At 44.0% G+C, this 26,731-nt stretch overlaps 6 protein-coding genes and 1 long non-coding RNA gene across 8 annotated transcripts; 2 read left to right on the forward strand and 5 right to left on the reverse strand.

Annotated features, from left to right (window-relative positions):
* Positions 1-681: 681 nt before the first annotated feature.
* LOC127338074 (rust resistance kinase Lr10-like) lies at positions 682-2,171 on the reverse strand. The gene is made up of 2 exons (XM_071826924.1): positions 2,038-2,171; positions 682-1,935 (listed from the first exon to the last, which is right to left on the reverse strand). The coding sequence occupies exons 1-2, from the start codon at positions 2,072-2,074 to the stop codon at positions 839-841; spliced, it is 1,134 nt and encodes a 377-aa protein (XP_071683025.1). The 5' UTR covers positions 2,075-2,171; the 3' UTR covers positions 682-838.
* A 107-nt stretch (positions 2,172-2,278) lies between these two features.
* Positions 2,279-3,026, reverse strand: LOC139829873 (uncharacterized). The gene has a single exon (XM_071827137.1). It carries the CDS (start codon positions 2,984-2,986, stop codon positions 2,279-2,281), a length of 708 nt encoding a protein of 235 aa, XP_071683238.1. The 5' UTR covers positions 2,987-3,026.
* A 519-nt stretch (positions 3,027-3,545) lies between these two features.
* Positions 3,546-6,930, forward strand: LOC127340820 (rust resistance kinase Lr10). The gene is made up of 3 exons (XM_051366572.2): positions 3,546-4,396; positions 5,484-5,507; positions 5,647-6,930. Exons 1-3 carry the CDS (start codon positions 3,625-3,627, stop codon positions 6,717-6,719), a joined length of 1,869 nt encoding a protein of 622 aa, XP_051222532.2. The 5' UTR covers positions 3,546-3,624; the 3' UTR covers positions 6,720-6,930.
* LOC139838391 (uncharacterized) lies at positions 6,931-7,309 on the reverse strand. The gene is made up of 2 exons (XR_011754721.1): positions 7,116-7,309; positions 6,931-7,030 (listed from the first exon to the last, which is right to left on the reverse strand). It is a non-coding gene; the product is annotated as an uncharacterized lncRNA (long non-coding RNA).
* A 289-nt stretch (positions 7,310-7,598) lies between these two features.
* LOC127340819 (LEAF RUST 10 DISEASE-RESISTANCE LOCUS RECEPTOR-LIKE PROTEIN KINASE-like 2.5) lies at positions 7,599-10,160 on the reverse strand. The gene is made up of 3 exons (XM_051366571.2): positions 9,298-10,160; positions 8,999-9,159; positions 7,599-8,903 (listed from the first exon to the last, which is right to left on the reverse strand). The coding sequence occupies exons 1-3, from the start codon at positions 9,990-9,992 to the stop codon at positions 7,801-7,803; spliced, it is 1,959 nt and encodes a 652-aa protein (XP_051222531.1). The 5' UTR covers positions 9,993-10,160; the 3' UTR covers positions 7,599-7,800.
* Positions 10,161-10,350: 190 nt separating this feature from the next.
* LOC139838392 (rust resistance kinase Lr10-like) lies at positions 10,351-13,859 on the forward strand. 2 transcript variants are annotated; one of them, XM_071827835.1, is made up of 3 exons: positions 10,351-11,454; positions 12,439-12,462; positions 12,607-13,859. In XM_071827835.1, the coding sequence occupies exons 1-3, from the start codon at positions 10,482-10,484 to the stop codon at positions 13,677-13,679; spliced, it is 2,070 nt and encodes a 689-aa protein (XP_071683936.1). In that variant the 5' UTR covers positions 10,351-10,481; the 3' UTR covers positions 13,680-13,859. The 2 variants fall into 2 exon arrangements, with proteins under 2 accessions (XP_071683936.1, XP_071683937.1); XM_071827836.1 differs by having other exon boundaries at positions 12,610-13,859.
* A 2,770-nt stretch (positions 13,860-16,629) lies between these two features.
* On the reverse strand, positions 16,630-17,429 carry LOC127340817 (germin-like protein 8-14). The gene has a single exon (XM_051366570.2). The coding sequence runs from the start codon at positions 17,379-17,381 to the stop codon at positions 16,743-16,745; it is 639 nt and encodes a 212-aa protein (XP_051222530.1). The 5' UTR covers positions 17,382-17,429; the 3' UTR covers positions 16,630-16,742.
* Positions 17,430-26,731: the final 9,302 nt, after the last annotated feature.

Genomic DNA, 26,731 nt, shown 5'->3' on the forward strand with positions numbered 1-26,731 from the left:
AATATTTACCTGACCAAGACGAGTGCCATGGCCTTTTGGAGATAACAACACATGGCCATGCCAAGCATCTTTGACATAAATGAGGAGCCGATACTTTTGATGACATTATCAATGACATGGCTTCCGCGGCGGTTCGATTGATAGGATGTGACCTGATGGGCCCATCCTACTCCTGCACGGTCAGTTAGGAAATGACTGATCATTGCGCATTGACCGATGCACCTCCTCGATTTCCACACGTAGTGGGGGTAATTGTCCTTTGGCGTGATGGTCTTGGTGACACGTGGTGACCTAATCGCAAATTTCTCGGGCCAAGTCCCGGGTAACTCCTCGCTGTATAAAGGAAAACACAGATTTTATCCCCTTTATTCTCCCTTTTATTTCTTTCTTCTTCCACCGTTCTTGCATCTTCGTAACCACTGCGCCACCTCCTATGAGCATATGAGCTAAAACGCCACCTCCTAAATTAAGCGCTGACATAGTTCCTGAAGAAGTCTAGTCTATATTTCCAAGACCATGCCTTCTTTACCTTTCACTGGAAGGCCGCGAATAATGTTTCCAAGGTAGGAGCAAATATGAGTCCAGCTTTTGCAAGCTACTATTCACATAACAGAGTATTCAGATAATAGTATGTCTTCCAGAAAGATGATTACATTTTAGCAATTTGGAATGGATATAGTTAGCAGTTGGAGGACTCTGTACTGTGACCGCTGGCTATTACATGTTTCTGCACAAAAGTTTGCAGGAATTGGAAACAATTATTTCATACTCGGCACAATTACAGCCATAACTTGAGCTTTTCATGAGCTAAGTGTATCACCTCAGCACGTATATCTGTTCACTCATCCTCTTCAGAGATTGTGGTCAATTGGGATGACAAATGGTAAGAATCCTCAACATGGGTATGCCCTTCGTCACAGAAGAATGGCCTAGAAGGCATTTGCAAGCTATCAACGCCACCTCCCAGCATCTCTATCACCTCGCTCATATTCGGACGGTCTTCGGACCTCATCTGAATGCACCATAATCCAATGATGCACAGCTTCTTCTCCAACTCATGCATGCCATCAACGGGAGATATCTCAACCACTTCTTGTTCAGTTAGCCTGTCATACACCCATGACGGGTAGTAAGACTGGCTTGAGTTGGCTGCATTTGGGTCAGCATTCCTTCTACCTCCGGCCATCTCTAGTAGCAGCATCCCGAAGCTGTAAACATCAGATTTGCTTGATATGATGCCAAAGCTCCGAGATATCATCTCCGGGGCTATGTATCCAATTGTTCCCCGTAACGCGCTCAATGGCACAAAACTGTTGTTCCTTGGGTACAGTTTGGCGAGACCGAAATCAGCAACTTTTGGGACAAAATTGTAGTCAAGGAGGATGTTGTGAGGCTTGATGTCAAAGTGCAAAATCTGCATCTCACAACCGTGATGCAGGTAGTTGATCCCTTGAGCAATCCCCAAAGCAATCTCATTGAGCTTATCCCAGGAGAAAATCTTCTCAGCTGAGAAGATGTACTTATCAAGAGAACCTCTAGGCATATACTCGTATACCAGAGCCCTCCTCATTTCTTCCGAGCAGAATCCCAAAAGATGGACCACATTGACATGGTGGATCCTGCCAATGGTGGAGACCTCACTGATGAAATCTTCTCCCTTGCAGTTGGAGTTACCTTCTAGCATCTTGACCGCGACATGAACATTGCCTGGCAATAGCACACCCTTGAACACGGATCCATAGCCTCCTTGACCCAGCTTATCTCTGAAATGTCTTGTGATTGCAGTGATGTCAGTGTACGCAAACCTTGTTGGGCCAAGCATTTCTTGCATTAGGAGGAACTTCTCGACCGCATCTATAGTTATCCTTGTTTTCCAGTACTTGTAGGCAAGGAAAATCAACACAGACAGGGGTGCCAACACAAACCTGCATAGTACTGCCCAAATAAGTTGGCAGGCGCCAGGGATACACGAGTTAGATAACCGCACATTTTCATACAAGACTGCAGCGGTGATGACTACTAATAACAGGCACGTACCAACAAGGAATCTTGGGACATCAATAACATATACCATGACTCTAGCAAACACAGCTGAGACTGCAGTGTCGTTGTCAGCATTTAAGCATTCGAAGAAGTGTATCCCACTCCAGAAGAAAGCACGAGTCCGATTCAAGATGCTTGTATCAGATATTCGTTCCTTGAAGTAGCTGCAATTCACACCATTAGTTGAAACAGGTTTAATTGGGGAACTTGGTTTCTATATGATTATAAGAGAAACCTAATTCAGGATAGGACCAATATATACTGACCTGGTTGAGTTGCTGAGGCATAGCTTGATGATATTATTATCAGAACCCTGGTCAAAATCCATAGGACCGCCGTTTGGATAATAGGGGAATTTAACAGAAAATCCCTTATTTATGAAGCCCATGATATCTAAATAACTTGCGTTCCCTAGATGTACGCCTCGGATAGATGAGACATGAAAAGGGGCCATGGCCAAGTATCCACAGGAATGTTCAAGATAAATAATCTCACAACCATTACTGTTAGCCCAGACATAAACAAATGAATCTTTTGCACCCAGGCAAGAAACGGGCTTGTACAGACTGTTATTCGTTATTGCTCGCGAACAATTAGCAAAGCATGCCCAAGGACCATCAACCTCAAGATTGGCAAGGCCATGTAAATCAAAATTGCTGCTGCTGCTCTCTGGAGAAGTGTAGTAAGGAAGAGGGCAGATGCTGCTCATATCCAAGTTGGCCTCAACGACCGAGAAGGACCAATCGGCGTAGTTGATGTCAACCACATAATATACGACATTGCTGATGCGAACTGTAGCTTTGCTATCTCTGCACATCAGCTCGTAGTATTCAGAACCGCACCCAGGTGGATCACCTCGCTGGCGGAATGGACTTGATATATTTTTTAGATGCCCGCAGGAGAAACGTGGGCAGCCATCTCCTCCCTGGACATCTACTACCATAACTGCAAGCAGAAACAAGACAACAAAGGCCTGCAGGGTTATGGAACAACAAAATACAAGAGTGTCCGCCATAGTAGATCGATATCCTGGTTATGGAGAAGGTTTACTTATTTCCTTGAGGTGGGGATAACTGTAGAGTGAAAAAATGCAGCCCAAATGCCCAATACAACAGGGATTTTTTTTCTCCTGCCTTATTCTTTGTAATCTATAATTTATAGCTCATATTCTCGAGAGATAGTGATTACAGTTATGCCAGGATTTCCACAAAGTGCTCCTTCCCGTACGGCACGGCGCAAGTGCTCCAAGTCAATAGGAATTTCACAGGCACATAGCTATCGGCACAGAAAGACTCTGACCAAAACGTAGCTGGACTTGGCTCAATTCTCTGGAGGTGGTAATCACACTATACTGGAATTTTCACACGGACTTCTATTAAGGACCACAGAAATTTTACAACCAGACACGGATCACCAGACCGTAGAAGCACAATAAATAAGGCATGCTGCTATCATACCAGCACGACTCTGAATGCTAGTTGAACCTAATCAATAAGTGTTCCTTTTTAATACTACTTGCAGCAGCTTGCTTGCCTTCATCCCCATTACTCTTCATCTGTATTTCTATTAGAGTACAGCAAGATGAGTAAATTCCTTGTTGCAGCTATCCTCCTATGTCTTGTCAACCATGGAGTCGACTTGGCCATAGCGTGGGAAGATAAAGATTTCTTCAGACACTGTCCACCGTCCAGGTGCAGCAAAGATGGCCCGGAGATCAGGTTTCCTTTCCGACTTGAATCCAGCAATACATCATCATCTTGCGGCAGATCATGCATAATATTAGCATGCTCTGGCCAGGACACCATCCTGGATCACCCACTCCTTGGCCTATGGAAAGCGACTGCCATAGATTACACTTATACTGTCATAAAGATCATCCCGCTCGTAGACTCCTTGTCTTCCAGTCCAATCCAGAAGCTCATCTCCAAAAGCATATCACCTGATGATGCCTTGGCAGGGTACCTGCAGAGAGATTGTATTCGATTCCGTTTTGCAACCCTAGTATGCTGCTCAAAAGAGTTCACGCCAAGCATTCATTATGTTGACACCGTTGCTGGCCCAGTTCCCTGCCTTAGCAACGCAATCCACTTCTCGTATTTGGTGTATGCTTTTGAAAGCATTTCCATTCTTCCATCAGACTGCAAGGTGTGTTTGGATGGCGTCATCCCGATTCCTTATGACAGAACATCTTCCTTCAAGACAGACGCAGAAAGAATCCTCAGTTTTGAGGTCGCGCTGGAATGGAAAGATCCGGGGATGGACAACGACATGGTATATTGCGAACTATGTGAGCTTCAAAGGCAACACTGTGCATTCAGCACACAAAGGAATGAAACATTCTGCATGCCTCATGGTATTGTTTCTAACTGGCCAAAAGCACCATACATTTGTACTAACCCCATTTGTTTTGTAACTGAATTTCAAACTTAATAAGGTTTTGCAGTTTTTATTTAGTTGTGGATTTACTCATTCTACAACTCATGCGTGCAATCCACGAAAGATTATAAATCATTTGAGTAGCTAGCCTGAGCAACCACACTGAGGCGCCCAAATATCACAAAAGCGATCTCACAGAAATGAAAGAAACTGTATTTCATTTTTCTATTGTATCAGAAACTGTCTTTTTTGAATATTACATCTGATCCAAATAAGTTGTCGCAGGTTCAATGGACGTCGACAGATTTAGGAAACATTTTGGCCAAATCTGCGACAATTCATTTGGATAGGAGGGAGTATTAAAATGTGTTATTTAGTCTAATACTCGGTAAGGAAATACATATACAACATTAGTACATAATGGAACCAACAAAACATCATCCAAAGCTGAAACCTGCAATCACATCATCTGCAATAGAGCAAAATATGAGCAACAACCCTGAGTTCTAGACATTGGCGTCACGGGCAAAATGAATAACCAAATAGCATAGATCACACAAACAGGAACATGACGGTTGCACACACAACAGCAACACAAAAGGATGCTTTTAGTTGGCAACTACTATGTAGAACAGCAGGTTTTGGTGCATTTCATTCTGCAGTAGAACCTTGAGTCCTTGTCTAAGCCCAGTGAAAAGCTTATGCATTATCTTTATACATTATCTCTTCTGATATTAAGACACACAACTCTGTTGTATTTTCCAAAAATAATGCCACGCCTGATGAATCTTTTCAATAAGATGTGATGAAAAACATAATCATCATAGCTGTGCCTCAAAATTCAGAACTGTATCTTACTCCATTAGAGAAATGTACTGCAACAGGTGACAGTTGTCCTTTACAAACATTTTTGTCAATTCTTGGTACTGTCCATGTGCTCGAGAAAAAAAATCTTAGTAATGATATCTTATTTCAAGAAGTACAATTATTTTTTATTCACTGAAGTTGTTTTTGCGACATGTGACACAAAGTCCATATCTCATTCTTATCTTTTGTATTTGCAGGTTCACATATCAGAGTTATCGCAGGTATAGTATAGTCACAAACCATGTCTTCCCGAACTTCACATGAACAAAAATGAACATAAACAAATCATCCTATTGTGCATAAAATTCTTCGTATTGATCACTTACAATCTGTTATACTCCTATTATCTAATTTATTCAGCAACATCATCGGTGGCCACATTTGTTGTTCTTTTGTTGGTGGTGGCCACTACACTTTACCTTTCACTGAAGACAAGATATAATGAAGAGATACATTTGAAGGTTGAAATGTTTCTCAGGACATATGGCACATCAAAACCCACGAGGTACACTTTCTCTGAAGTTAAGAAGATGGCAAAACGGTTTAAGGAGAAAATAGGGCAAGGAGGATTTGGGAGTGTATACAAAGGCGAACTCCCAAATGGAGTTCCCGTGGCTGTCAAGATGCTAGAGAACTCTACAGCAGAGGGAGGAGAATTCATTAACGAAGTCGCAACCATTGGGAGAATCCACCATGCAAACATTGTCCAGCTCCTGGGCTTTTGCTCAGAAGGAACTAGGCGATCACTTATTTATGAATTCATGCCTAACGAATCATTGGAGAGATATATATTCTCGACTGGTTCTAATATTAATCGTCAGCTCCTAGTTCCCGATAAAATACTAGATGTTTCTCTAGGCATTGCCCGAGGAATGGAATACCTGCATCAAGGGTGCAACCAGCGAATCCTCCACTTTGACATCAAGCCTCACAACATCTTGCTGGACTACAACTTCAATCCGAAGATTTCAGACTTTGGCCTTGCAAAGCTGTGTGCAAGGGACCAAAGCATTGTTACCTTGACAGCAGCCAGAGGCACAATGGGCTACATCGCACCAGAGCTATACTCTCGGACCTTTGGGGGGATATCCTACAAGTCAGATGTGTACAGTTTTGGCATGCTGGTGCTGGAAATGGTGAGCGGAAGAAGGAACTCAGACCCAGGTGTTGAGAGCCAGAATGAGGTCTACCTCCCAGAGTGGATCTACGAGAGAGTAATCACTGGCCAGGACTTGGCACCTCAAAGGGAAACAGCGCAAAGTGAGGACGAAACAGTGAGAAAGCTGGCAATTGTGGCACTGTGGTGCATCCAGTGGAGCCCAAGAAACAGGCCCTCGATGACGAAGGTGGTGAACATGTTGACAGGGAACTTGCAGACCCTACAGATGCCCCCCAAGCCGTTTGTTTCATCTGCAAGCAATCTGATGCAGTAGAAGAGAGTGCGCTGCCGTGATCCTGTAAACAGTGCGTGCACTAAGCTTGGCAGATGCCTAGTGATGCCTAGAGTGTACTGTATTTTATCTTGCATTGTAATAATGTATTGTAAGGTTCTAGAGTTGCAGCATCACGCTAGATTTGAGAAACATATGGTGAGCTGATGACAATAAGATAAGCCATTGCAGTGATTCAGTCATTGATTGCCTACCTTGTTTCGTGCTTCTACTGTCGTTTATGTCGTTTATCTGCACATCTGATTCTCTTCAGTGGAAGCATTCGGCCCAACAAATCCTGTTGAACACATGTGCTGAAGAGATACAATAAGGCTCTGAAATTCTCTCAGATCGATGGAATAATGTTGAGATTAGTTCAACTGAAGGTGAGTTTTTTACCTTGTGGTTGCCGAAATAGGAGGGACTGAAGTGGCTGAGGAGAGGCCGGCGTCGATGGGATCGGATGCGGTGATGGCATCGGCCGCGGCGGCGAAGATGGGGACCGGGAGTCGTGCTGCACATAGTTTTGGGCTAAGTAATGGCCGGGTTGCGGAGCTTGACGCGTGCAGGGGGCGGAGCGGGCCCGCGGCTTCCACGGCCGAGCTGTGGCAGCGCGGCGAGACGGTTATGGACGGAGTTGGAGTGACGCGGGCTCGCCGGCGAGGCCAGAACGGGAGGCTTCCATCAGAACTGAAACCCAGTAGTTTCTCACTGCAGATGCAGTCGGCGAGAGCATACTCTTCTTCAGGCCGTGTAACTGTTGAGATGGCACAAAACCTGACAGTATAAAATATTACTGGACACTGACGGTAGTAGAAAGCCCCAGAAATAATAATGTATTACTTAGACTTGCAAGTATTACTTAGACTTGCAATATTACTATACTCCTCTAACAGTACATTCAAACAATATGTCTTCCAGGAAGATTATTGCATTTTAGCACTTTATAATGGATATAGCAGTAGCACAGACTGCTAGCTATTAGTACATGCTTCCAGAGACACCTATTTCATACTCGGTAAAACTACCACCATAACTTCAGCTTCTCAGGCGCATGCATGAGATACATCACACGCATATTTTTTTACTCATCATCTTCACAGATTGTGGTCAGCTCGGATGACAAATCGTAGGAATCCTCAACATGTGTGTGCCCTTCGTCACAGAAGAATGGTCTACAAGGCATCTGCAAGATGTCAGCATCACGTTCCAGCATCTCTATCACCTCGCTCATCGTCGGGCGATCATGGGACTTCATCTGAATGCACCACAAACCAACGATGCATAACTTCTTCTCCAACTCATGCATGTCATCAACGGGAGATAGCTCAACCACTTCTTGTTCACTCAGTTGGTCATACACCCATGATGGGTAGTAAGACCGGCTTGAGTTTGCTGCATTCGGGTCAGCATTCCTTCTTCCTCCGGCCATCTCCAGCAACAGCATCCCAAAGCTGTAAACATCAGACTTGCTTGATATGACACCGAAGCTCCGTGATATCATCTCAGGCGCTATGTATCCAATAGTTCCCCGTAAGGCATTGGATGGCACAAAACTGTTGTCCCTTGGGTACAGTTTGGCGAGACCGAAATCAGCAACTTTTGGGACGAAATTGCTGTCAAGAAGGATGTTGTGGGGCTTGATGTCAAAATGTAGAATCTGCATCTCGCACCCTTGATGAAGGTAGTTGATGCCCCTGGCAATGCCTAATGCAATCTCGTTGAGCTTATCCCAGGAGAAGGACTTCTCTTTATCTGACGAGAAGATGTACTTGTCAAGAGAACCTCCAGGCATGTATTCATAAACCAGAGCCCTTCTCATTTCTTCTGAGCAGAACCCCAGAAGTCGGACCACATTGACATGGTGGATCATGCCAATGGTGGAGACCTCGTTGATGAAATCTTCTCCATTGCAGTTAGAATTTCCCTCTAGCATTTTGATGGCCACATGGAGATCACCTGGGAGAAGCACACCCTTGTACACGGAGCCGTAGCCACCTTGACCTAGTTTGTCTCTGAAATGGCTTGTGATTGCGATGATATCAGTATAGACATATCTTATCGGGCCGAGCATTTGCTGCATTCGAAGGAACTTCTCAACCGCATCGATTGTTATTCTTGTTTTCCAGTACTTGTAGGCCAGGAAGATCAACATAGTCAGCGGTGCCAACACGAACCTGCATAGCACTACATAAACAAGTTTATATTGAGTTTGGTGGGTACACACATGGTAGATGAGATGATGAAGAAACTGCAGTTAAAAGCACAAAATTCTGAATTACCAGCAATCAACGTCACAGTCGTGATGACAAGTGCTATATATAATGAGGCATAACCAAAACCAGTTACTTGCAGTGCGCAGATCAAGAAGAATTCATGAGCCCAGAAAATGCGCAGAACAGATCCCATGATGCCTTCACTAGATACTCTCAGTTCAAGGGAGCTGCAGAAGTACCATCCAACAACACAGTAAAGGAATGAAAGAGGAGATCGGCAGTTTTGGATAAGACGGGTATATACACCTGTTATACAGGCAAACAATAAAAACGACTCTGTACAGATATCAAAATCCTGAACTCACCGGAAGAAGTTCATTAGGCAATCTATGATGTTCCCCCTAGAAAATCTGAAAGGGAATTGAACAGCAAATCCGCTCCTCATGGATTTCACAACATCTGCATAACTTGAATTATCTAGCTGTCGACTTTCCCAAGGCAAAGGAGTCATGGCCATGTACGCACAAGAAGGCTCAAGATACTCCATATAATTAGATCCATAACCAGTTAACACGTAAACAGAGGTATCATTGGTGCTCAAGCAAGCAACAGGCATGTACATACCATTGTGCTTTACTTCCCGAGAGCATTTAAGAAAGCAAGCCTTACTACTTACAAAGGGGGCCAATTCGACTTCCTGGCCTTCCTGGAATATATAGGGATGCCAATTCCACCGAGGTAGAGGGCATCCGTTGTATAAATCCAATTCAGCATTGACGACCCAGAAGTAAGAACCACTGTAGTTGATGGAAGGCACATAGTATGTTGCATTGTCAATGTGAATTGTTGCCTTGGTATCACTGCAAACCAGCTCATAAGATCCATAACCACAACCAGGTGGATCACCTGCCTGACGAAATGGGGACGATACATTTCTAAGAGGGCCGCACGAGAAAGAAGGACAATCAGGTCGTTGATGCCGCCCTTCAACCTGATCTGCAGCAAGAACTGCAAGCACAAACAAAACAGTGAAGGCCTTCAGAGCAGCGGGCATCGCCATGGCAGACTGGTACGGAGAAGCACAAACACTCGGATGAATGGAGCCTCCCAACCCTGGAAGCTTAGAGATCTTACGGATATGGCTGCCAAATTAACAAAAAAATAACTCCAAGGATTTTTTTGAGAATAATAAACTCCAAGGATGATAATTACATGCCAGATAGTGGCTCTACATGAGTGTAAGGTCGCTGACTAGGAGACTTGGCTACTTGCGGTCAAGCCAAGTTGGAGAATTAAATACCGTCTATTCTACATGATTGTGACCTCTTGATTAATAGAGGACGATCCATAGCTCACCACTTGTCCAGTCCTATCCCGGTCACAATGAAATGCCTTAAGACAATTAAAAATAACAGGGACTAGATAAAAAAATTCCTTTTGAGCAGGATAATGATACAAACTTCATGTCCTCAGAGGTTTCAAATTCTATCCGAATACTAGTGATACATTATTCAAGAAAAACAAGGATGTATATGTGTGGTTAAATGGCATGTATGGTACAGCCAGTGATAAAACCACAGAAGTTGCTGAGCCACGGAAAACGTATGGCAGAGGTTTCAGTGGCAAATGGAATTCCTGCCCAGGCACACAACAATCATGGCCAGAGCCGCCCCAACCCTATCCATTGGTTAAAGCAAACAACCAATTTTTATACTCTTGGCTTTCTCTTCTTCCATCTTCATCTGCAATACATCCCATGGACTTGCATAAACTTTTTATTACGCTGATATTGCTACCTCTTCTCACCTATCAAACCTATGTAGCGACAGGATTGGATGATGAAGATTTCTTCAAAAGATGTCCGTCACACCGATGCAGCAAACATGGGCCGGAGATCCGGTTCCCATTCTGGCTTTCAACCCACCCACCAGCATGTGGCACACCTGGCATGCAGTTATCATGCTCCGGGGATGACATAATCCTGGATCATCATGTTCTTGGCTCTTGCAAAGTGACCGCAATCTATTACAGGCACCGCGTCATCAACGTAACCCCTCTTGTGGAACCATTGACGCAATGCCCACTTCAGAAGCTCATGTCAGCAAACTTAGCAACTGATGTGTACACACAACCTCAATCGTCAGAAGTTACAACCCTGGTACGTTGTTCAAGAGGTTTTGTACCAGCAGATCCATCTAGTATAGCTGGCCCAGCTCCTTGTATTAGTAACAATGCTAGCCAATTCTGGTATTTGGCGTCATCTATTGCATACATTAATGATCTTCCACGGGACTGCATGGCTGTTTCGAAAGACATCCCCATACCCTTCACTTACAATAAATATGGCCCAAACTCTCACGAGAACACCTTCCGTGAAAAGGCAAATACAGTCTTCAATTTTGGTGCAACAACATTCACTTGGCATCTCAGTAATATTACAGATGCCTGCCAGCGGTGTGAACAAAAAGGTCGACACTGTGGATTCAGCTCGCAAAGGCGACAAGCTTTTTGCCAGCACCGTGGTATGGTTCCTTTTCTCAAATCCCTATTGTTATGGTGTACCATTTTATTTTGGAACCACAGTCTAAATTTATTCCTCCATGTAATTGTTTTCTGGTTTCCTATAATATACTTCTGTTAAGTGTATTCAATCTTCCCACGTGATTTTCCCTATAGCAAAATTATCAATAAAATTGTAATGCAATAAGACCCATGACTAACTTGTGCAAACACATATTAGTCTCTAGGTTTGCATCAGTGGACATTCCTACAAAAACTTGGACAAGAGATCGCAGTGCCAAGTTATGATGGTTAGCTAATTTGTAAAATTCGCACAGACTTAATAGACCACTTTGCACATATTTTTAGATCTAAAAATCAATATTCATTTGAGGCAGTATAATTTCTAGTTAGAAAGTTGAATTTGATCAACCATGTAACTAATGATTTGTATTCTTCCTAAGTTGACTTCTAGAGTGGTGTAACTTGTAAGTGTATTAAGCAATCAACGAGCTATCTCTCTTCCTACTCGCTAAACAATTCAAAACATATGTTTCAAAATATACGATTCATGTATTAGATGCATGACCAGTAAAATAAAATGAAGCCAGAGTAAACCACGGAACAGAATTTCTCTTATAGTCCTCCTTTCCTTCCATGTTCCTGAATCCCGAGTCTCTTGAATATACCATTTGTATCTTCTTAAGTCTGTAATTACTCGTATACATATTCTGTATAGCACTTTTTAATAAATTCACTTCCGGGGCCTCAACTACAGTTTTCCTCAAAAAATTCAATAATGGCACAGCTATATCATAATGATGGCAAATATTAATCAATATACCACCCTATGTATGACGCCATATACCCTTCCTATACCCACACAGTGGACTTGTGTAAAAACCAGGAATGAGTGGTTCCTAACAAATTTGTAGAAGTAGCTTTCTTATGTTTTTGTCTACGTCTAATAGTGGAGGCAAAACTAATTATCTTATTCCTACTTGCAGGTAGGCATGTCATCCCAATTGCAGGTAATGCTGCAACTCTTAATCTTTTTAATTGAAATACTTACTGTTTACCACCCTAACTCTTCTGTGTTTGCAATGCAATAAGAGTCAGAAACTCATGGCTTCTTTTCTGAATGCAACTCGCTAATTTCCTTTCTTTTAAATCAGCAGCATCATCTGTAACAGCATTTGTAGTTCTTTCATCAGTGGTGACCACCGCACTCTATCTCTCCTTAAAGTCAAGGTATAATGTAGAAATAAGTATGAAGGTCGAAATGTTCCTCAAGGCATACGGCTCATCCAAACCCACAAGGTACACTTTCCCTGAAGTTAAGAAGATAGCAAGACGGTTCAAGAATCAACTAGGCCAGGGTGGATTTGGAAGTGTATACAAAGGAGAGCTACCAAATGGATTGCCTGTGGCAGTCAAGATGCTAGATAGCTCTACAGGAGATGGAGAGGAATTCATCAATGAAGTTGCAACCATAGGACTAATTCACCATACAAATATTGTCCGCCTCTTGGGCTTTTGCTCTGAAGGAATGAGGCGGGCTCTTATTTACGAATTCATGCCTAACGAGTCACTCGAGAAATACATATTCTCTCATGTTTCCGATACTTCCCGGCAACTCCTAGCACCAAACAAAATGCTAGATATTGCTTTAGGTATTGCACGAGGAATGGAATACCTACATCAAGGGTGCAACCAGCGAATTCTCCACTTTGACATCAAGCCTCACAACATCTTGCTGGACTACAACTTCAATCCGAAGATTTCAGACTTTGGCCTTGCAAAGCTGTGTGCAAGGGACCAAACCATTGTTACCTTGACATCAGCCAGAGGCACAATGGGCTACATTGCACCAGAGCTATACTCTCGGAACTTTGGGGGGGTATCCTACAAGTCGGATGTGTACAGTTTTGGCATGCTGGTGCTGGAAATGGTGAGCGGAAGAAGGAACTCGGACCCAGGTGTTGAGAGCCAGAATGAGGTCTACCTCCCAGAGTGGATCTACGAGAGAGTAATAACTGGCCAGTACTTGGCACCTCAAAGGGAAATGGCGCAAGGTGAGGACGAAACAGTGAGAAAGCTGGCAATTGTGGCACTTTGGTGCATCCAGTGGAGCCCAAGAAACAGGCCCTCGATGACGAAGGTGGTGAACATGTTGACAGGGAACTTGCAGAACCTACAGATGCCCCCCAAGCCGTTTGTTTCATCTGCAAGCAGTCTGATGCAGTAGACCAAGACGATGTGCCGCCGTGATGTAAAGCCTAGTGATGCCTAGAGTGTACTGTATTTTATCTTCAAATTGCATTGTAATACTGTATTGTAAGGTTCTGGAGTTGCAGCATCATGCTGGATTTGAGGAACATATGGTGAGCTGATGACAATAAGATAAGCCATTGCAGTGATTCAGTCATTGATTGCCTACCTTGTATTGTCCTTGTACTGCCGTTTATCTGCACAATTTGATGCACTCCGGTGGAAGCATTCGCCCAACCAAATCAGTTGGTATATTTCTAGGAAAATCCTGCAATGTGATTGATGAACAGATGCTCATGGCAATAAGGCTCTGAAATTCTCTCAGATCGACGCAAAAAAGCTGAGATTAGTTCAACTGAAGGTGGGTTTTTACCTTGTGGTTGCTGAAGTAGGAGGGGACTGAAGTGGCTGAGCAAAGGCCGGCGTCGAAGCGGGAGCACATGGTTTTGGGCTAGCGCCGTAGCGGAGCGTGCGAACCGCGCTGTGCAGGGGGCGGGGCGGGATCCGCGGCTTCCACGGCGCGCAGCCCCGGAGCCCCGGCCCCGGCATGGCAGCGCCCGCGCGGCGAGACGGTTAGGGCGAGGAATGGCGTGGGAGCGCACGGTCTCGCCGGCGAGGGCAGAACGGGAGGCTTCCGCCGCACAATGGATCTCCCTCCATTTCTCTGACGAAACTGAAACCCACTAGTTTCTCACTGCAGAAGTGCAGATGCAGTCGTCGAGGACATCACGAACGAACGGGCCCAAATGACCCCGCCGCCGCAGCACGTGCCTCCATTCCCAAATCCACGCCAGCGAGGAGGACGCCGGAATGGCCCCTCGCCGTAGCCCTCGCCTCCATCATCCAATCCAGGCGAGTGAGGAGGGAGACGGAGTCGCCCGCCGCCGCAGTCCGCGCCTTCATCCCCAAATCCAGGCAAGTGAGGAGGGAGCCGGAGTGACCCGCCACCGACGCAGCCGCGTCACCTCTCCGGCGGTGCCTGCCTCCCTGCCGGTCAACGATGATATGCTGCGGGAGATCCTCCTCCGTCTCCCACCGCAGCCCTCCTCCCTGCACCGCGCCTCCGCAGCCCCAAATTCCTCTGCCCACCACTACTCTGCGTCATCCAACACAGCAATCATGGGATTGTGTTCACCCCCGTCCTCAACCCTCCGACCGCATAGCTCCTCACCCAGCGCCGCCCGCCTCCCCTCACCCAGCGCTCCCGCTGTCAATGACGAGTTAGTCCGATTGATTTCACATCGTCGGCTGTTGATAATGATGAGGAGCTGCTGTTCCTCGTCCTCTCTCCCTGGGATTTATAGAGCGGCGTGGAGGCGCGCGGTGGCCGCAGCTCCGAGTCTGACCGGCGGCCGCCACCAGCAGCAGCAGCGCGACCTGCGCTACCTCCCCCTCCCCCTCAGGCCTCCCGCGCCGCCCATTGCAATCTCAGGATGCTCTGTGTTCTAGCTTATTTTGCAATCTCTTTGCAATGTGTGATTTTTCCACTTTTAATTAGACTTGTGTTTAATGTACTCCCTGCACCCAATTTCTTTACACATGGTATTTATACCCTATATAAAAATTATACAACTTAGCAATCCCAAAATGAGATCATTGAGATTCAAACATTGTTCCTTTTGAATATTTCAGTGAAGAGATGGAACTTGGAGAAAAAAAACATAAAATCAAGTTACTACCCAGATTAAAGATCATAAAACCTTTGGTCATCCCTCTTAGCATAACTATAGTATCTTAAAATTACAAAAAAAAAAGAACAGTTACATCAATCTACCCTTTTCAAAGGAGAGTTTACCTACAGTTCCAAAATAATTCACTATTCCCCCAAGGCACACGAGAGAATGAGTTAAACCTAGTTCAAAATATAAGGTAATTCAAAGTCATGAATTTTCGGTTATTAATATGACTTTTAGGATACATACTTAGTTAGCTACTATTTCTACCAAGTGTAAGGATAAAAGTTAAGGTGGAAAAAAATCATCAAATCCTGTAGTACCAGGATAGGAAGAAGTTTGGAAAAATCTGTCCGAAACAGAGCCTAACTATTGTTTTACCCGTCATACCTATCAAGGCATCAGTTGTTTAACTTGAAATTTCTTAAACAATCTACGTATGATGGGTCTCAGCAGCATCTCACGCTGAACCTATGTGGGTCATTAGTGGTAATCGTTTTGCCGTGAAGATGGGTTCATGCCTTTCTTCAGTTCACCCCGGGCCCTCTGCCTCTTTCAGTCTACCACCCTAGCTACAGAAAAAGCGTGAAAGAGTTCTATTACTGAACAAAATGATGTATTCGGGATACAACACGTTGTGCACCTGTTCCTTCCAACCTTTTTTCCGTTACCAGTATGGAGTCGCAACGTCGTCGGACAGCCCCTTTCGAGGGGCGGGAATCGAAGCCAAGCCAGCAAGTACGAAAGAAGTTTTTCAATCCCTCTGTATCTCTCACCATGATCACGCTAAATGTTGTTGTGACCAGACCATCATGAGCAGTACATGATGTAGGCTAGTAACATGTTGGATCAAGTTACATGGATTTTTTTTATTTCAACACGAGTGACGATTTAGCAATAATCTTAATTTGTAATGCCTAAGTTCTCAACATATTTTATCTTGGCATTTTTGAAATTTTGTTGCAGCCAAGTTGAACCTAAACTTTTTCATAATAATGACGAGCTATGTATCCGAGAGAGGTTCTGTCTTCAATTATGTAAAAACCAATAAAGATATGGGGAGGAATATTTGAAAAGCTATCTAGCTTATCTTTAATCCACTCCACGAACTGCCTTGCGGAATGGAGACATCACCAACAAAACAACCAGTGTTGTCGTTACGATAAATTACAATTTCAGTTAAGAAAATTATTGAGCCATGGTCTGAAATGAAACCAAAACGAGGAGGAATGAAACACAACTTTGAAAGAACTATTAATTGAAGAATTCATATGCATGCCAGGCGCATGCACAGAATCAATTTATTAATAATTCGACAAGCGCCACCACATAGACAATTAGTAACCTTTATGAAAACATGGTAATATTTAGGCGGTGCCGCCGAGCAAGACCTTGAACTTCTTGATCTGCGCATTGTCCAAGAAGGTCAGCTTCTGGACGACGTCGGAGGGCAGGTTGTTGCCAAAGACCGCGAAGGCGATGAACTGCAGACCGGGGTTGGGTCCGCTGAAGGCGACGAGCAAGACGGCGGGCGAGGTGCCGATGTTGTACTTGTAGTGGAGCAGGCCCTGGGGGAAGACCATGATGTCGCCCTTGTTGAGCGTCTTGGTGTAGACGGTGTTGGAGTCGGAGCTGATGAATGCGGCGACGATGGTGCCCTCCGTGACGAAGATGAGCTCGGTGGCGGCCGGGTGGGTGTGCGGCGGCATGACACCTCCCACGTCTATATCGACCCTGGCGGCTGAGATGCCTAGGCCGTTGACCCCGGGGAACTGATTGACGGAGGCCGGCGTGAAAGTGGCCTTGAAGAGGTTGTTGGTGTTGCCGGCGACGGCAAGACCGTGGTAGTAGAAGTCATCGGCACTGACGTGGGCCTTGCATGAGTATCCCGCCGGCGTGTCGCCGCGGGGCAGGTCAGCAACGCAGAAGTCCTGGGTTAGGGCCATGGCGGAGAAGGGCAAGATGAGGAAGGAAAGGATCACAGGGATCAACATTGCGTTGGCCATGGCTTGCTACTGCTGTGTGCTTCAGGTTTGCTACGTTTTGTGTGTGCTCTTGTGGCGTTTATATAGGAGAGGCGACGCTCGAGGTGGAACAATGTAACTTGTGCGATATTTGGCGATGCATGGCACTGCCCGGGTATTTTCGATGTCCACCCGCGCCCGTCATGATGGCGGACTTGATCCGGCTGTAGGCGGAACACGAACTCAGCGCGCGCAGACGTACGCAAGAAGGATCGATTCCATGCAAAAGACGTACTGTACGTGCACAAGTCGGCAGCAGTAATGTGTGTAGTCTGGGTGCAAGAGACGTACTGTACGTACGTGCACAAGTTGTTTGACTCGCCTTTTCTTAAAAATAATAAAAACGTATCTAAACAAGCACTGAAGCACAAGTGTGGTATTCGCTCGTACGAATACTGCTGGACCAAATACGTACGCGCGAGTGCAGTGCAACTAGAGAAAAAGATTTCTACTTTATATGAGCTACGTCAACAAAAGAGATACTAACCAAAATATAATCAACTCGCCGATAGATCTAGGGTTTGATGGAACTCCAACGGTTCCCTTCTTTTTTTTCTTTGTCGATTTTATAGGAGGAAAAAGTAACATCGGAATGAGATGCGGTAGGAGCGAAGAAACAAATCATCCAAGGAGCATTCGCGATCATGGATTACATGTTAGAACCCCCTCTGTGCTGCTGCAGAACGATGGGATCGACCTCTCCCCTCCATTAGCTCGATGAGCGAAATTTAAAATCTAAGTTACACGCGATGCACACATACATATCCTAGTTTTTCTACATCGACATGCGAATTTCTGCAGAATATATATTTTCGTAGATCCGTACAGATCCTAGATTTTCTACAACGTCATGCAGAATTTCGGCAGAATATTTTCGTACATGGACATGAATTTCTGTACAGATCAGTAAACAATTATTCAGATCCGTACATGGACATGACTTTGTGCAGGATATTTCGTGGATGTTCACAAATAGATTCTAGTTTTTCTGTAATAATTGATTTTATTTCTCTTTAAAAATCAGTGCCAAATACTCCCTCCGGTCTGAAAAAATTGACGCGGTGGGAAGGTAACAGCAGCCTATTGGTAGGCACACGCACACGTCGATTAAAGTGGACCGGAGGTGGTATATTTTTAGTTTCTAGTAATAAATAGTACATGGTAGAGATATAATTGATTTAATGTGCATAACTGTTTGTGTACGAATCAGTCATCTAGATGCTCGTAAACAGAATATTTTTGCACAGTATAATCTATACCTAATAATAAAAGCAAAAGAATTTTTTGTTGATCCGTTTTTTGTTGCCCCCGGTCATCAGTCGAAATTACAATGGTTGCCACCGCGAAGTCAAATAACGTTTCGGTACTCCGAAAAGAAAACGTCCATGCCAAAGTCAAGCCGGGGCCGCACAACGGCGATCTCCATCCCCATCCCCACGTTTCTATCCGGTCTCCGGCGAGATCCCTCCTTACCTCCGCGTCTGTACCCGGTCACAGGCGAGCTCCGTCCCCACCCCCGCCTCTCTCGGGAGAAGGAATCTAGGATGTGGTTGGAATCGGTGGGTGCCGGCGATAGAAATTCACAGGGGGAAGTTAGAGAAGGGATAATGGAAGTTTGGCTGCGGTTGGCGCCGGTCCGCTACCTAGTCGTCTCTCGACAAGTCCAACGAGAAGGATAGAGCCGGGAGGCTGGAAGAAATTGGGGCCGAATCCCCTTCCCTGCCTCCTTCTCTGCGCCCCGCTAGCGCCAACCTCACCCCTTCCTCCTGCTCCACTGGAAGGCGCGGCCCACCCATCATCGACAAATTCCCCTTCTCCCCCATCTTTCCTCTCGCAAGAAACGGCACCTCATCGTCCGCTTGCTGGACAGATGTGAGGAAAAATTCGCCGCCGCATCGCCCGGTCGCGGTGATGCGCCGGGCATGGGCCCCATCATGCTCTACCGCGTGCACGACCCTGCCCTCCCTGTTCTTCCCAAGCGCAACCTCCGGAGCTGGTGGCCAGGACGTGTGCCACCAGTGCTTCGGGATGGACATGGTCCTCGCCTCGTAATTTTGTAGAACATAGCGTTTGCTCAATCGCTAGAAAATGCGCGCTATTTTTTTCCTTGGTTTATATTTGCGATGAGCGTGGGCTGTGTAGAAACGCTATAGCGTGCTATTAGCGCCGAAATAGCGCGCTATTTTTTTCTATGATATAAACACCAGGATCTAAAGAAACGAAACCTATTATTCAATATTTTAGGAATTATTAGTCATCAGGATTACGGATTGAGCAAATGAACGATCTTCCTACTAGAAGGGCTTATATAAGGCATTGAGCTTTTGTGATGTCTACATTTTCCATTGAAATTGATGAAACGATCATCGCAAAGAAATAAGTTTGTTTGTATATTAGGAATATGGTTGTTAGGGGAAATTGCAACACACGATCTAATTGGGGAATGACAAATTCGTCTGTACCCTTTTCCAGTGCAATCTACTAGACTTGGAGGAGACAACCATGGCATTTCTTTGTTGTCATGGTGGCAGTCCTCGTGCATGTTTTCAGCTCCACGTGCCCGGTGATGTCTATCATGATGCTAGAGATATATACACCATATTTTATATAAATAAATACTACCTCCATCCCAAAGTTTAAGCCTGTATTTTTTTTTCAGAAAGTCAAACTATGTTAAGTTTGACTAAGTTTTTATAAAAAAATCATTAACATGTGAAATACAAAATTAATATTATTAGATAGATAATGAAATATATTTTCATGTGCTATATATAAAATATCATATTTATTGATAGATTAATCTAAAAATTTGGTCAAACTTTACTTGCTTTGACTTTCCAAAAATATATAAGCCTTAAGCCCTGGGATGGAGGTTCTGCCACAGAATTGCACATTTCTGCGCCATTTTTTTATTTTTACGTTCTAGATTTTCATTTTTTTAAGTTTATGAAATTTTAGAATCTTCTCCAAATTTTGAAATTCTAGTTTTTAAAATAAGTCATTAAAAAATTCTAAAAATTTATTTTTTTATTTTTTTATTTTATAGATTCTTTTTATTTTTTAATTTTAAAATTAGAGATTATTTGAAAGTTAGAATTTTTATATATTCTTTTATAATTTTTTAACCTTTAAGGATGTTTTGGTTTTTTAAATAGTTTTTTAAAAAAACTAAAATGTAAAATTTCTTGAATTTTCTTAAATGATTTTTTAACATTTTTTATGAAATTTTTCAAAAATAAGGATTTTTTGAAAATTTTGAATTTCCTTTGAATTTTATGTCTTAAGAGGGTTGATATGATACTAATATTAAGAAGAACTATAGTAGCATAAGGGTAGCTCAATTAAGTATAACTCATAAGTTAAGCGTGTTTGGGTTGGAGCAATTTGAGGATCGGTGACCTAGTGGGAAGTCATCATTTCATTGACCCCGCCCCACCTCCCGATAACCACCCCATCCCATCTCAGGCGGACCTAATGATGGGATTCGTAGCATAGAAAACAAAAAATTTCCTACCGCAATAATGAAAACCAAGCCAAGATGCAATCTAGAAGATGGTAGCAACGAGGGGATCACGAGACTAACCCTTGAAGATTTCCAAAGCCTACGAGATTAGATCTCGTTGTTGCAGAAGATGATCACTTGCCGCTTGCAAACACGCGTAGAAGATCTTGACAGTGCCACAATCGGGAAGCACCTCCGTACTCGGTAAAACGTTCGGTGTTGATGAAGATGACGTCCTCCTCCCGGTCCAGCGGGCAGCGGAAGTAATAGATCCTCCTCGGAATCCCGGCAGCACGACGGCGTGGTGGCGGTGGTGGTGGAGAACTCCGGCAGGGCTTCGCATATGCGCTGCGGGAGTAGTATGTGGAGGAGGGGAGGTAGGGTTTGGGGAGAGGGGGGGTCTTGGGCGCCGGCCACTTGGGGGCTGCGGACAAGAGGGCTTTGGTTTGTCCGGCCCCCTCCCCTTGCTCCTCATTATATAGGTGGAAACCCCCAAGAGTTAGACTACAAGTCTTCGAATAAGACCCGAAACCAAAACTTGCCATAAGGACGAATCCTACTCAAGATGGAATCCCACTCAAGGTGGGACTCCCACCTTTCTTTGAAGCGGGGTGGCCGGCCACCATGGTGGAGTCCACCTGGGACTCCTCCCCCTTAGGGTTGGCCGGCCATGCTAGGTGGAGTCCCTCCAGGACTCCGCCTTCCATAGTGATTTCTTCCGGACTTTTCTAGAACCTTCTAGAACCTTCCATAAATGCACCGGATCATTTTCAAACTTGGAAAATGACTTCCTATACATGAATCTTATTCTCCGGACCATTCCGAAACTCCTCGTGATGTCCTGGATCCCATCCGAGACTCCGAACAAAACTTTGAACTCCATTCCATATTCCATATCTACTTAAACGACATCAAACCTTAAGTGTGTCACCCTATGGTTCGTGAACTATGTAGACATGGTTGAGACTTCTCTCCAACCAATAACCAATAGCGGGATCTGGAGATCCATAATGGCTCCCACATATTCAACGATGACTTAGTGATCGATTGAACCATTTACATACGATACCGATTTCCTTTGTCACGCGATATTTGACTTGTCCGAGGTTTGATCATCGGTATCTCTATACCTCGTTCAACCTCGTCTCCTGACAAGTACTCTTTACTCGTACCGTGGTATGTCATCTCTTATGAACCATTCATATGCTTGCAAGTTAATTAGACGACATTCCACCGAGAGGGCCCAGAGTATATCTAGCCGTCATTGGAATGGACAATATCCCACTCTTGATCCATATGCCTCAACTCATACTTTCCAAATACTTAATCCCACCTTTATAACCACTCATTTACGCAGTGGCGTTTGATGTAATTAAAGTACCCTTCCGGCATAAGTGATTTACATGATCTCATGGTCGAAGGACTAGGTAACTATGTATCGAAAGCTTATAGCAAATGAACTTAATGACGTGATCTTATGCTACACTTAATTGGGTGTGTCCATTATATCATTCATCAATGACATAACCTTGTTATTAATAACATCCAATGTTCATGATCATGAAACGATGATCATCTATTAATCAACAAGCTAGTTATACAAGAGGCTTACTAGGGACTCCTTGTTGTTCACATAACACACATGTATCAATATTTCGGTTAATACAATTATAACATGGTATGTAAACATTTATCATAAACATAAAGATATATAATAACCACTTTATTATTGCCTCTGGGGCATATCTCCAACAGTCTCCCACTTGCACTAGAGTCAATAATCTAGATTACATTGTAAGATACCTAACACCCATGGCATTCTGGTGTTGGTCATGCTTTGCCCTAGGGAGAGCTTTAGTCAACGGATCTGCCACATTCAGACCAGTGTGTACTTTGCAAATCTTTACTTCTCCATCTTCGATGTACTCGCGAATCGAATGAAAGCGCAGCTTGATATGCTTCAGCTTCTTGTGTGACCTTGGTTCTTGTGCATTGGCGATGGCACCCATGTTGTCACAATAGATGACTAGTGGGTCCAATGCACTAGGAACCACACCAAGCTCAACAATGAACCTCTTCATCCATACCGCTTCCGATGAAGCCTCCGAAGCCGCTATGTATTCCAATTCTGTTGAAGACTTCGCCACCATGTACTGCTTGGAGCTGCACCAGCTTACTGTAGCACCATTCAATATAAACGCGTACCCAGACTGAGACTTAGAGTCATCAGGATCAGTGTTCCAACTTGCATCGGTGTAACTGGTTACAACGAGCTCTTGGTCACCGCCATAACAAAGAAACATATCCTTAGTCCTTTTCAAGTACTTCAGGATATTCTTGACCGTTGTCTAGTGTTCCATTCCTGGATCACTTTGATATCTGCTAGTCAAACTAACAGCATGTGCTATATCCGGTCTAGTACACATCATGGCATACATGATAGAGCCTACTGCCGAGGCATAGGGGATCTTGTTCATCCTCTCTCTTTCTTCTGCCGTAGCCGGACCTTGAGTCTTACTCAAGACCTTACTTGGCAACATCGGTAAGAACCCTTTCTTACTTTCATCCATTCTAAACTTCTTTAGAATCTTGTCCAGGTATGTACTCTGTGAAAGCCCTATTAGGCGTCTTGATCTATCTCTATAAATCTTGATGCCTAAAATGTACACTGCTTCACCAAGGTCTTTCATTGAAAAACACTTATTCAAATAACCTTTTACACTGCTTAATAGTTCTATATCATTCTCAATCAATAATATGTCATCTACATATAATATCAGGAATGCTACAGAGCTCCCACTCACTTTCTTGTAAATACAGGCCTCTCCATGACACTGTATAAACCCGAAGTGTTTGATCACCTTATCAAAGCGTCGGTTCCAACTCCTGGATGCTTGCTTCAGTCCATAAATGGAACGCTGAAGTTTGCATACCTTGTCAGAATTTTTAGGATCGACAAAACCTTTGGGTTGTGCCATATACAACTCTTCCTCAATGTCACCATTAAGGAACGCTGTTTTGACATCCATCTGCCAAATCTCATAATCGAAAAATGCAGCTATTGCTAACAAAATCCTCACAGACTTTAGCTTCGCTACAGGTGAGAAAGTCTCATCGTAGTCAACTCCTTGAATTTGTTAGAAACCCTTTGCGACAAGTCGAGCTTTATAGACAGTAACGTTACCATCAGGATTTGTTTTTCTCTTGAAGATCCATTTATTCTCGACAGCCTTGCGGCCATCAAGTAAGTCTACCAAAGTCCACACTTTGTTATCATACATGGATCCCATTTCGGATTTCATGGCTTCTTGCCATTTTTTGGAATCTGGGCTCATCATCGCTTCTTCATACGTCGCAGGGTCTTCATCATTGTTGTCCACAATCATGACATTTAGACAAGGATCATACCAATCTGGTGTGGTACGCTCCCTTGTCGATCTGCGAGGTTCAGTAGTTACGTCGTTCGAAGTTTCATGATCATTATCATTAGCTTCCTCTCTAATCGGTGTAGGCTGCACAGGAACATCTTCCGGAACTGAGCTACTCTGATCTTCGAGAGAAGGTTCAACAACCTCGTCGAGTTCTACTTTTCTTCCAGTCACTTCTGTAGTGAGAAACTCCTTCTCAAGAAAGGTTCCGTTCTTAGCAACAAAGATTTTGCCTTCGGATTTGTGATAGAAAGTATACCCAATAGTTTCCTTAGGGTATCCTATGAAGACACATTTCTCCGCTTTGGGTTCTAGCTTGTCCGGTTGTAACTTTTTTACATAGGCTTCGCAACCCCAAACTTTAAGGAACGACAGCTTAGGTTTCTTATTAAACCATAATTCATACGGTGTCGTTTCAACGGATTTAGATGGTGCCATATTTAAAGTGAATGCAACTATCTCTAATGCATAACCCCAAAACGATAACGGCAAATCAGTAAGAGACATCATAGAACGAACCATATCTAAGAGAGTTCGATTACGATGTTCGGATACACCATTGCGCTGTGGTGTTCCTGGCGGTGTCAACTGTGAAAGTATTCCGCATTTCTTTAAATGCATGCCTAACTCATAACTCAGATATTCGCCTCCGCGGTCTGAACGCAGAAACTTAATCTTCTTGTTACGTTGATTTTCTACTTCACTTTGGAATTCCTTAAACTTCTCGAAAGTTTCGGATTTATGTTTCATGAAATAGATATACCCATATCTACTCAGATCATTTGTGAAGGTTAGAACATAACGATAACCACCGCGCGATGCTACACTCATTGGTCCGCACACATCGGTATGTATGATTTCCAATAAGTCAGTAGCTCGCTCCGTTATACCAGAGAATGGAGTCTTAGTCATTTTTCCCATTAGATATGCTTCGCATCTATCAAGTGACTCAAAGTCAAGTGACTCAAGTAGTCCATCGGAATGGAGTTTCTTCATGTGTTTCACTCCTGACAAGGTATTAACTTGTCAATGCCTACGGGTTGTAGACTAGGGTTTAGTTGGAAGTAGAGGGCAAGTAGATCTCGAAGGTTTCAGCCGAAAAGTACTCGACGATTATGAAAACTAGGGTTTGAGAGATAATGATTCGATGCTTTCTTTGTCCCTCGACTCCCCCTTATATAGGAGGCGGAGCCGAGGGATTCGTATTGTACAAGTTACAGAGTCCGGGACGGTTTCTAACTCATCCCGCAAGATTACAAATAATGCTTCCTATTACAACTCTAGCTTTCCTTAATAATATCTTGGGCTTCCGAATCTTCTTATTCTTCGGGTAGTGAGCCTTTAGTAAACCCCGGGTACTATCTTCGGCAGGCCCATTGGGGATGCCTATGTCAGTAGCCCCCGAGATTTTGCTTGAATCGTAGAGTCAGGGAAAATCTCGACTGTTTATTTTTACTCAACAACTTAAAACTTTTCTATATTTCTTCACATAAATTTCTATATTGTACAGGGATAATGGTAATTGGGGCTAGTTCATCTGACGGATCAGGTACTAGTTAACTGCTCTAGTGGCAATCCGCAAAAACCTACTTCAAGATCACGTCCCTGGACATGATCTCGGGATACTGGTGCAAACTTCGACAGGCGCCGCTTAAGGTCTTACCATTCTGTCGAGTCCCAGTCATATTTATCGGGTACCTAACGCGTCCGTTAGGATTTTTCTTCGTATCTGTTGATACGGATAAAAGTAGCAAACCGACGCCAGAGACGGCGCCACGCCTCACAGAACGGATATGGGGTCTTACCTTCGCAAAGTTTTGCGGCATTCAGAAATTGATCGCAACTTTGGCGTTCTGAGAATATATTGTCGAGTGCTTATTCGGCTGTTGGAATGGCACATTTTATTGAGTCAAAGATGACTTATATTGCTCTCCCGATGGGAGTATATGCAGAGTTATTTATAACTCTAAATATACTCTTTTGCTCTTCTATCTTTCTTCTTTTCATTCTTTCCTTCTTTTTTTATAATTTCATCGGGCACGCGAACAGCGTTCCCGATGGGAGTAGCCCCCGAGGCTACAGCCAAGGACTTGTGCTTGGGTGTAGGCTCCACGTCTTATGCCGCTATATTTTCTTTCTCTCCCGAAGTTTTACAATTTTCTCGGGTGCGCGAACAGCGCTCCCGATGAGAGTAGCCCCCGAGGCTATGAACAAATATTTGTATTTGATCATAGGCTCACGCCATTTCTATTTTGTCTTTCTTGATCTTTTCATTTTTTCAAAGTAGCCCCCGAGCATTTGATCAAAAACTTATATTTGATCAAAGGCTCACCAATATTTTACATGTCGCCTTTTTTATGAAACTGTTGAGGCGAATTTTTTCCTGCAAAGGTGACGTTATT

The sequence above is a fragment of the Lolium perenne genome, chromosome 3 (assembly GCF_019359855.2).
Source record: "Lolium perenne isolate Kyuss_39 chromosome 3, Kyuss_2.0, whole genome shotgun sequence".
In the NCBI taxonomy this organism is placed as follows: Eukaryota; Viridiplantae; Streptophyta; class Magnoliopsida; order Poales; family Poaceae; genus Lolium; species Lolium perenne.

Coding starts and splice junctions, on each gene's coding strand:
- LOC127340820 (XM_051366572.2), top strand. CDS start 3,625: ATGAGTAAATTCCTTGTTGCAGCTATCCTCCTATGTCTTGTCAACCAT. Junction 4,397..5,483: donor AACATTCTGCATGCCTCATG/GTATTGTTTCTA, acceptor TTGTATTTGCAG/GTTCACATATCAGAGTTATC. Junction 5,508..5,646: donor ACATATCAGAGTTATCGCAG/GTATAGTATAGT, acceptor TAATTTATTCAG/CAACATCATCGGTGGCCACA.
- LOC127340817 (XM_051366570.2), bottom strand. CDS start 17,381: ATGGCCAACGCAATGTTGATCCCTGTGATCCTTTCCTTCCTCATCTTG.
- LOC127340819 (XM_051366571.2), bottom strand. CDS start 9,992: ATGGCGATGCCCGCTGCTCTGAAGGCCTTCACTGTTTTGTTTGTGCTT. Junction 9,160..9,297: donor TGCCTAATGAACTTCTTCCG/GTGAGTTCAGGA, acceptor GTACTTCTGCAG/CTCCCTTGAACTGAGAGTAT. Junction 8,904..8,998: donor GACTGTGACGTTGATTGCTG/GTAATTCAGAAT, acceptor TTGTTTATGTAG/TGCTATGCAGGTTCGTGTTG.
- LOC139829873 (XM_071827137.1), bottom strand. CDS start 2,986: ATGGTAGTAGATGTCCAGGGAGGAGATGGCTGCCCACGTTTCTCCTGC.
- LOC127338074 (XM_071826924.1), bottom strand. CDS start 2,074: ATGGTATATGTTATTGATGTCCCAAGATTCCTTGTTG. Junction 1,936..2,037: donor TGTCCCAAGATTCCTTGTTG/GTACGTGCCTGT, acceptor TTATTTGGGCAG/TACTATGCAGGTTTGTGTTG.
- LOC139838392 (XM_071827835.1), top strand. CDS start 10,482: ATGTATGGTACAGCCAGTGATAAAACCACAGAAGTTGCTGAGCCACGG. Junction 11,455..12,438: donor AGCTTTTTGCCAGCACCGTG/GTATGGTTCCTT, acceptor TCCTACTTGCAG/GTAGGCATGTCATCCCAATT. Junction 12,463..12,606: donor GCATGTCATCCCAATTGCAG/GTAATGCTGCAA, acceptor CTTTTAAATCAG/CAGCATCATCTGTAACAGCA.